Source organism: Microtus ochrogaster, linkage group LG1 (genome assembly GCF_000317375.1).
Source record: "Microtus ochrogaster isolate Prairie Vole_2 linkage group LG1, MicOch1.0, whole genome shotgun sequence".
NCBI classification, from domain to species: Eukaryota; Metazoa; Chordata; class Mammalia; order Rodentia; family Cricetidae; genus Microtus; species Microtus ochrogaster.
In genome coordinates, this window is record NC_022027.1 from 20908231 (window position 1) to 20918291 (window position 10061).

At 45.7% G+C, this 10061-nt stretch overlaps 1 protein-coding gene across 1 annotated transcript in view; it reads left to right on the forward strand.

Moving 5' to 3' along the window:
- Positions 1 to 9803: 9803 nt before the first annotated feature.
- Pgm2 (phosphoglucomutase 2) overlaps positions 9804 to 10061 on the forward strand; it is a 24467-nt gene continuing 24209 nt past the window's right edge. Inside the window, exon 1 of the mRNA XM_005359248.3 lies at positions 9804 to 9929. Coding sequence (XP_005359305.1) covers positions 9822 to 9929 — 108 coding nt within the window. The 5' untranslated portion in view covers positions 9804 to 9821. The remainder of the gene's footprint in view (positions 9930 to 10061) is intronic.

A 10061-nucleotide genomic window follows, 5' to 3' on the forward strand; every position in this document is an offset into this window, starting at 1 on the left:
ACTCTTGGGAATATACCCAAGAGAGGCCCCATCATACAACAAAAGTATATGCTCAACTATGTTCATAGCAGCATTGTTCGTAATAGCCAGAACCTGGAAACACAGCAGCATTTTAAAAGCTGTGAGGCGTGCTTTGGATCTCAGCACTTAGGAGGGAGAAGTAGGTGGCTCTCATGAATTCAACTTAAAGATAAACCACATAGTCAGTTAAGATCAGCCAGGGGTACAAAGAGTGCTCCTGTCTCTCCCCACACACACACACCAGAAAAAACAACCTAAAGGACAAATCTGGACAGCATTTACCTGTAACCCCAGCATTTGGGAAGTGGAGGATAGAGGATCAGGAGGAATTCGATGTTGTCCTCTGTCACAGAGCAAGTTTAGCAAATTTGAGAGCAAACTGGTACATGTCACACAAGGAGGGTTCCAGAGCTGGAGTTAGAGGCGGGTGTGCGCTGCCTGACCTGGATGCTGGAAAATGAAGCTTAAATACTGTGTAAGAACAGCAAGTACTCAACCACTGAGCCTTTCTCCAGCCTTGAATACTCTGGAAGAACAGCAAGAACTCACCCACTGAGCTGTTTCTCCAACCTTGGCACATAATATTATTAGAGGCCAAAGTTCCTTTTAATAGTCTAGACATGTCCTCTTTTCAACACTGTTAGTTTCGTGAAGCATAAATTCAATATGAACACAGACAGACTTAAAAATAACAGTGAGAAGGATCAATGTCATTTCTGTGCGTAGAGGAAAGTGGCTCTGGCCCGCGTGAAGCAGTACGACTTACATTACTAAGATTACCTACTATCTTGCTAAGATTCTACAGGGCATTTAAAAAAAAAAACTCTTTGGAGCAGGAGTGTTCAGTCTTTTGACATTGCAGTGTGACAATAGTGAGTTCAGAATAAACATGTTGAGCTGCATTCTCACCGTCCTGGGATCCATTCAGCCTATATGGGCTGGGCTGCAGGCCAGATGGGCCAAGAGGGCCTTGTGGCATCCACACGGGATTTCCCCCATTCTCACAGGGCTGGGTACCACTCTGACCGACCAAACAGACCCTGAGCTCTTAGCAGTTTCTCAGCAGTGCCTTTCTGAGTTCACACATCCTTAGGGCTTCCAGAATATCCAGGTCCCTCAGGCAAAATGACCCAGTGATGCTGGCCCAGGCTTTACTCTGCTGAGAGACAGGCTCCTCTCGAGATGGTTGTGACAGGCAGACAGACAGACATCTGAGGGGCAAGGTTGCTGTTGTTGGGTTCCTTAGGAGGAAAGAGAAGAAAGAGGAAATACCTATGCAGACACACGAAGCAGATAAGGGGCTGATTATTCTTTCTTTTAAGCTCTGGAGATCAAGCAGTGTCTGCACACTAGGCACACCCTACCATGAGCAAGATCCCCAGTTAAGCTGTTACATTTTAATAACCAGAAAGGCTAGTGGGAATTGAAAAGCAAACTATTAAAATGAGCAATGAGAGAAATTAGTCAGCTTTAAGAAGGTCATAAAACTGAATATAAATAATAGATAGTTTAATTTTCACTGGCAAGGCCACTGCGTGTGAGCCAGGCTGCGGAAGCTCCCACTGCTGCTGGGGTCGGGGTCTCCGGCCAGTGGTGGACACTGACAAGGACCTGTCGCTGGGTTGTTTCCTCTCGTCAGTCGTGGAACTAGGTCACGAGGACATGATGCTAACAGTTTCATTTTCCTTTGTCAAATTCAAAGAGTTTTGTTTATTAGTTCACATAGAAAAATTATGTAATTTTTAAACCTGTATATTATTCTATTTTAGTATCTTCTTCATGAACCCTGCTGCTTTATTCTTTAGCAAACACTTATCAGTTACCTATAATCAACTCAGTATGTTCTATACACTTGAGACACAGATAAAAGAAGGAAAGATAAATAATATTTTTATTTTATTTATTAAATTTGTTAAGGTTTTTTTTTATATTTCATTTTGTGTGTGTGTGCACATGAGTGTATGAGTGTCATAGAGGCCTAAAGAGGGGGTTAGATATTCTCTAGATGGAATTACACATAGTTATAGGCTCCCAGTGTACGTCCTGGAGAACAGCAAGTGCAAGCCACTGGACCATATTTCTAACCCAACAGATATAACGCTACTAATGAAAATTTTAACACCACAGCACACAATGAAAACTGCTTTGAGGAAAAACTTAAATAGAAATGAAGCTGGATAAAGTGACCAGTAGAATTAGGGCTGTGCTCCTGGGGGCTCCTGGTTCCCGGGTGTGCACTAGCACATTTTGGCATTTTGCAAGCCAGTCATTACTAAGGGGTAAATGCAGCCAGGTGTGGCAGCCTCTGATAGCAATCTGCAACACTCAGAAGGTGGGGGTGGGATAATTGCAGTGAGTTCAAGGCCATCCTAAGCTACACAGGGAGACGTTGTCTCTAAAACAGCATTAGGTGGAGCTCAGTTGGTAGAAGTGCTTGCCTAGCATGCAAGAGGACATGTGTCTGAACCTCAGAACCCAGTAAGCTGGGCATTTGGGAGATAGAGGCAGAAAATCAGTCACTTAAGGTAATAGACACTTAGTCTATAAGTGAATTTGAGGCTAGCCTGGGCTACGTGAGGCTCTAGCTCAACAAAAACAACCCAAAACACTAAAAGCATTTTAATTGTTTTTAGAAGTTAAATTACATTAACCTATGTGCAAATGAATTACTTTTTAAGATGTAACAAAGATTGAAGACACCGCTTCATGATTTACCGCCCGTCATGATTTATTACGCTCTCTGAGCAAGATCACCTCATTTAATGACGGGCTGTGGGCCGAAAACATGTTCTGAAGGCACTTCATCACTGGGTAAACATTTTTTCTTACACAACCTACATAGTAAAGCTGACTACACACCTGAGCTGTGTGAGTCCATGCACGTGTGTCTCTCAACAGGAAGTGTGAACAAAGGTGCTTGAGCACACACGCTCTTAGGCCGCGAGGAGTAAAACCACATGAGACAAAACCATGTGCAGGGAGAAGCGAACTCGTGACTCGGGAAGCATGAGCTTGGTGACACGGCTCGCTGCCCGTGGAACATGGTTCGTGCTTCCCAGCAGGGTTTTTTGTTTGTTTGTTTTTGGTTTGCTTCGTTTTTTTTCCCCCATGACAGGGTTTCTCTGTGTGACCATGTCACCATCATGGTCTCACTTTGTAGACCAGACTGACCTCGAACCTCAAACTCAGAAAGATCCACCTGCCTCTGCCCGCCTGGTATTAAAGGCATGCATCACCATGCCCAGCTAGTTTTTTTTTTTTTTTTTTTTTTTTTTGCTGTTGTTTTAAATAAAATGAGTGCATTCTAAAAATAGTGATGAAGGGCTGGGGAGGTGGCTCAATGGGTGAGAAAAGTCTGCTGTACAAGCATGAGGACCTGAGTTCGAATCTCTGGCGTCCAAATAAAAAGCTAAGCATGGGGCTGACAAGATTGCTCGGGAGACACAGGCATTTGCTGCCACTTCTGGAAACTGGAGTTCAGCTCTCATTTCCCACAAATGGTCCTCTAACTTCCACAGATAGTCTGTAACATGTGCTCCCCCTGCCCAACCCCCGGGCAGGTAGAGTACTTTTCTAGACCTCATAAAGCCCTGGCTTTGATTCCCAGGACAGGAATATGAGTAAAATAAATACATGAAACATTAACATTGCTGCTATCAGGTGTTCTGCATTGTATCCTATTACGGCCATCAATAAGAAACTACACCATCCCCATCCAGGAAAATGACAAATGGTCCAGAGTCATCAGGAATGAAGGTATGGGTCACCTGTCCAGGTAAAGCACTAAGGTCAACGGAGATGCTTATAGAAGGTAGGGGGAATCCTGACTGAGTAGTATAAAAAGATAGTTATAAATATCAATTATGGGGTCTGGAGAGATGACTCAGCAGGTAAGGGTAAATCCTGGTCTCTGGCCTCCATCTTTGGAGGCCCTGCCCCTATGCCCCTTGTACTTTGACACCTACCCGAGGAGGGTCAAGGTAGACCATCAAACCTTGACCGCTCCCCGAGTCTATTTAAACTGCTCCCTGGAAAGTCAACACAGGACATAAGGAAATAGGTTTGGTGCCAAACTGACAACAAGTGAACTCTAACAGTCTTGACTGCCAACCTGACTGGCTAGAGAGATGCTAGTCTCTGCATTGGTCAAGATGCTTCTGAGTATGTCTGTGAACACTTTTCTGGACAGGACTGGCGTATGAGAGGAAGACTGGGGGTGAAGGATCTGCCTCGAATACTAACAGTGCCCTGCAGGCGGCTGGAGAAACAGAACAAATCTAGAGAAGACTTGAGCATGTGAGCACTCCTGCTCTGGTGTGTCTAGTGTTGCTGTCCCCCACAGCCATGCAACGCCAGTTTCCACAGTGTTCGCAGGTGGCCCCACACAAGCAGCTCCGCAGGGAGCCTGCAGACCAACAGCTTTAAGTCATCGCTGGCTTCCATACGCTAGTCCAGCTTCTTTGACTGACCAGGTTACTGAATTCTCTGCCCCTCCAGTGTGGAGAGAGCCATTCTTGAACTAACTACCCAGCTTCCTGTTGTGTAAGTCAATGTAGGAAGTCCATTTATAAGCATTCACACACACACACACACACACACACACACACACACACACACACTACTGGTTCTATCTCTCTAGAGAACTATGACCAATACAAGAATATTGCTTCTACCTAGAAGCCAGAAAATATTACATGATTTGCCTGAGGAACTCAGAAAAGAAAGAAAGGAAATAAGAACCATTGCCAGCAACTCACTCTAAAGTCTTCCATGTTCTGACCAGAGGTAAAAAACAACAACCATTTGATTTCCTCATTTTTAATTTATTTATTGAAGACTTACAATGTTAGCTTCTAAGCAGACACAAATAAGACACTATTTCTTGGAGAGTCCACCACTTAGTAAGGAAAGTAACTAGTGAATTTTCAGGAAATGGAGGTGAGAGAGAAACTGACCAAAGGACACCCCAGAGTCAATCAGCAAAATCCAGACTTCAGGCCAAGAGACTGTTTCTTCACAGGTGAACTCCAGGAAACTAAACCTGTGCCTTAGACTGAATGAGACTTGAGACAGGATCGACCCAGGGGAAGCTTTCTTCACTCTTAATTCAAGCAAACTGGACACAAAGTTTAAGTGAGATGGGACAGAAGTTTGAACGCTAAAATGGACATTTGGTAGCATTAGAGGAGAATAAGTTTAATTTTGGAAATGTTTCAATGAGATCGTGGTGCTATGGTTACCGTTAACGTGACTTTAGATTTCAGAAAAAAAAAATATAAGAGGAAATATCTGTAGACAAAATGATACAATGTCTAGAAGTTTCTTCAGAGCAATTCAGGAAGAGACAGTCAATGAAGGAGGCAAGATTGGCCACCAATTGATCATTATACGGCTGGTTGAGAGTTACCTGGGGATCAAAGTTAGCGAACATTTAAAATCTCCTATACTAACGAGCTTTAGAAGAACAGTGCCTGGGGTGGACTCAAAGAGGCTGAAAACTGCTGACAAAGTATTGCTGCACGTTGGGACACTTCCAAGATTAGGATATTCATAGGAGAAACAGCTCTTAGGCAGCCCGAGAGTACAACAAACGCATGGCATCCCTCGGAGGAGCCCCTCATGCTGTCAGGGTCAGAGATGGGTGGTATTCGTTCATCAGGAGATACCAGCTACTATCACATACACACAGGCTGCCAGAGCTCATGGAACTTCCTTCTGTTGACATGTGTTAAAATGAACTCAGTGAAACAGGATTGGATGTCTGTGCAGGAAATTGGGAGAATAAGGTAGGGGGATGTGGGTTCTGTCATTAACCAGTTGTGAGCCTTAAAGACAGATTCTTTTAAAGCTAAAAACAAACAAATAAACAAACCAGACTCAGGCTGGGCAGTGGTGGCACACACCTTTAATCCCAGTGCTTGGGAGGCTGAGGCTGGCAGATCTCTGTGAGTTCGAGGTCAGCCTGGTCTACAGAGCAAGTTTCCAGGACAGCCGGGGCTACACAGAGAGTCCTTGTCTCAAAAAACCAAAAGAAAGAAACAAAAACAAACAAACAAAAAAACCCTTAGACTTTTTTTTAAATTGATTTTATTTATTATACTGTTCTGTCTACATGTTTGCCTAAATGCCAGAAGAGGGCACCAGATCTCATTACAGATGGTTGTAAGGCACCATGTGGTTGCTGGGAGTTGAACTCATGACCTCTGGAAGAGCAATCAATGCTTTTAACCTCTGAGCCATCTCTCCAGCCCCCCCAAACCTCAGACTCTTAAATTTCCTATTTCTCATTTCTTTATCCATAATACTTGAAATTACAGACCATCCCTAAGTGTCTAAATTATTTACTTTTTTGCTGTTTTGATAAAACACCAGGACCAAGATAACTTGTAGAAGGAAGAGTTTATTTGGGTTTACAGTTTCAGAGGGTGAGAGTCTATGACGGCAGCAGGCACAGTGGCGGGAGGAGCAGGCCAAGAGCTCACCTCACCCTAAGCATGAGCCAGAAGAAGAGCAGAGGGGATGGTACATGGTAAACTTTAAAGCCAACCCCCAGTAACACACCTCTTCTCGTGAGGCCACACCTAATCCTACCCAAACAGCACTACCAACTGGGAACCAAGAATTCGAATACCCGAGCCTATGGGGGACATTCTCATCCAAACTGCCATGGTGTTGTTCCTGGACCAATAAACCGTCAACATGGGTCTATGCAGGTCTGACACGTCATAATTGTCTCAGGATACCTGTGGGAAATCAACAGCTTCAGGTCATTATCATCAGGAAATAAAGATCTCCAGGGTTGGCATATTTGTCATAATACACTCTAAGAAGGTTTTTTTTTTTTTTTGCATTTAGAGACCCCCATCATAGCCCCAAAATCTGTTTTCTACTTCACACATAAGTGGGTGGGCATGGTGAACCCTAGTTATGTGCACTGATTTTCAGCACAGTCCTTACGAACTTGGCACTTTCCTCAGCCAGGGAAAATTAGGTATGATTTGGTGATACCAGTGTTCATAGTTCCTCTCTGCATGAACACACTACGCGTTGTCTTTTCTTGGTTCTATGGAGGAATATGGAGAAGCTTGGTGTACCTGATGAAGTTAAAATAGTTCTTACTAGATGTCACCCTAGGTCCGTAATTCCCGATACAATAATAAGGTATGAAAGCACCCAGTTTGCCTCCCCTCTCCCCACTTTGCCCCCTGTTCCCCAACATACACCTTTACTTTGGGTTCAGCAGGAATGTAGCCATCTATCTTAGCTGGGGGTCACTGCAGCTGTGATGAAACACCATGACCAAGCTGCCGGAGGAAAGGGCTTCTTTGACCTACTCGTTTTTATCCGTTGTCCATCATTGAAAGAGTCAGCACAGGAATGCAAACAGAGCTGGAACCTGCAGGCAGGAGCTGAGGCAGAGGCCGTGGAGGGGTGGTGCTTGCTGGCCTGATCAGCCTGCTTTCTTACAGAACCCAGGAGTATCATAATGGGCTGAGCCCGCCCCCATCAATCACGAATTAAGAATGCTCTATGGGTTTGCCTAAAGAGCAATCTTATGGAGGAATTTTTTCAATTGGGGTTCCCTCCCCTCAGGTAACTCTAGCCTGTGTCAAGTTGACATCACATTAGCCGGGCCATTGTCCATCATAGAGACACTTATGTGAGCTCTGATGCACTGAATGTCATTCGTGGAAGCACCTCACCCCCATCTTGGCAGAAGGCACTAAAGAGCGCAAACACGGTGTGAACCACACCTTGGCATTTGAAAGACAAACAAGGGTGAGTGAGATCTGCTTGGTCTCTGAACCTGTACCTTACAACTCCTGTCAGTGTGGATGGTGCCGAGAAAGGAGATGGCAGAATTAACAGATGGGAAGGCAGGGCTGACTTCTTGCTATGGCTTCAACATGTTCCCCAAAAGTTCCAAAGATAATGAACTTCCTGGTTTCCAGATCCAAGAGCAAAAGACACCCCTCTTATTTATAAACTATCCAGTTTGTAGTATTTGGCTAAGGCCGCAGAAGCCTGGCTAAGAAAGCATCCTCTCTTCTCCTCTTCCTCTCCGCTTCCACCTCCCAGTCTTTTGGTTCAGGGACAGGAACACATTCTGTCTTAAAAGCATCTGCCAGGCTGCCAGCCCCAAGGCGGGCCATCTCACTTGCCTGTCTGCATAAGCTCCAAGAAGCCTCCCCACACCAGCAACCTTTTAATCTCCACTCTCAGGACTTCCTCACTTCCCTGCCAGCTTCGTTATCAGACAGTAACTTTGTGTTAGTTCCTTTATACGGGTACCATACACTCTAATATGTGGGCTTTTATCTAGTGCTTGCAGGAGAACACAATGGAAATGCACAGCTCTTAAAGCTGTAGCTGAATATGGCGGCGTGGTGCCTGTAATCCCAGCACTTAGAAGTTAGAGACAGAGGTAGCAGGTGTTCAAGGCCATACTTGGCTACATATTCAGTTGAATGCCATTCTGGATTGCAGGAGACCCAAAAGCAAACCAAGCCACCAACAAAAATACTATAGCTCTGTGAATTATTAATAACTTATGTGAATGCATCTATATCATCTCCATTCAGGTAATAGAATAGGTCTAAGCAAGGGATGATGGCAAATATCAGCTGCTCTGAGAGACTGAGGCAGGAGGATCACAAGCTCCAAGCCAGCCTTAGCTATAACTATAGGCAGTTTAAGATCAACTTATACAACTGAACCAGGCTTTCTTCTTTTGGACCACCAACCAGCTCCCAAATCATAGCACGGAGACTTATTAGTTGTGAATGCTTGGCCTAGCTCAGGCCCATTTCTGGATAGCTCTTTTAACTTAAATCAACCTGTTTCTCGCAATCCCCTGAAATTGGAATTTCAGATGGTTGCAAGCACTTTCTGTGTTAATGCTGATAACCAAACCCGGGTCCTCTGATAGAGAAGTCGGTGTTCTTAACTGTCTTTTTAAACCCTCGGTGACCTGGCACTCACTGCCTAGGTCAAGCTTTAAACTCACAACAACCCTCCTCAGACGCCCACTGGTCAGGATTGCAGGAGGGAGGCAGTTCAGAAACATTCTTGCTTGTGCTTCGTCATGCCCAGGTGTGCGCATCACTCAGCTGACCCCGAATACAAATTTGTGCGTGGTGACATCAGGCGGGTGAATCGACTTTCTTTTTACATGATCTGGTGTGAAAAACCCGTTGCCCCAGCATTCTGAAATAACCAGTCCTTCCGGGTGCTCTTCAGCGCCACTCCTGACACAAACTGTCTCTACAAGTGAACTCCTTTCTGAATTTCCTTTTGTTTCGCTGGCCTATTTGACTTATTCCCCATTTGGCTCTTCTTTTTTTCAAAAAATCTCCCCCATCTGCTATATTCTTTTTTAATTTAATTGAAATTTTGAGACAGGGTTTTACTAGCTGGTCTGAAATTTACTGTGTAGACCAGATTGACCTCGAACTCACGGAGATTTGCCTGTTTCTGCTTTACCGCTGCTGGCCCGCGCCTAAGAGCTGTTTTCGAACGCAAGCAGCCCAGCATCCCAGACATGATGGGCACCGATGCACACGTGATGCATGCTGGAGGATCCTTGGTATATCTAGGCGGCCTCCTGCTATGCTTGCTAGGAGACATCCTCGCAGCCAGGCCCTCCTGGAGGTGCACCAGTAAGTACAAGTTTCCGGGAGCCGGGCAGAGCTGCACGTACACTTCCAGCAAGTCCTCTGTCTACGCCACTGTCTCCGCCCTCTCCCCGCCCTGCCGGAAGGGTGACCCAGCCTCCTACACCCGGTTGTGGCTGCGGCGGGATGGCGGCGGCGGCAGCGGCGACACCGACACCAGCTCTGGGAGTCAGTGACTCGGGCATGGACGCGCGAATAGACCAGGAGACCGCGCAGTGGCTGCGCTGGGACCGGGTGAGGGCCGATCGCGGGCTCCTGAGTTCCCGGACGCGGCGGTTTGACCCGAGGGGCTCCGGGCCCAGCTTCCTTCCTCCCCTGCTCCGCGGCACCGAGTCTTTTCGGAAAAGGCTGTTGCGGGACGGAGGC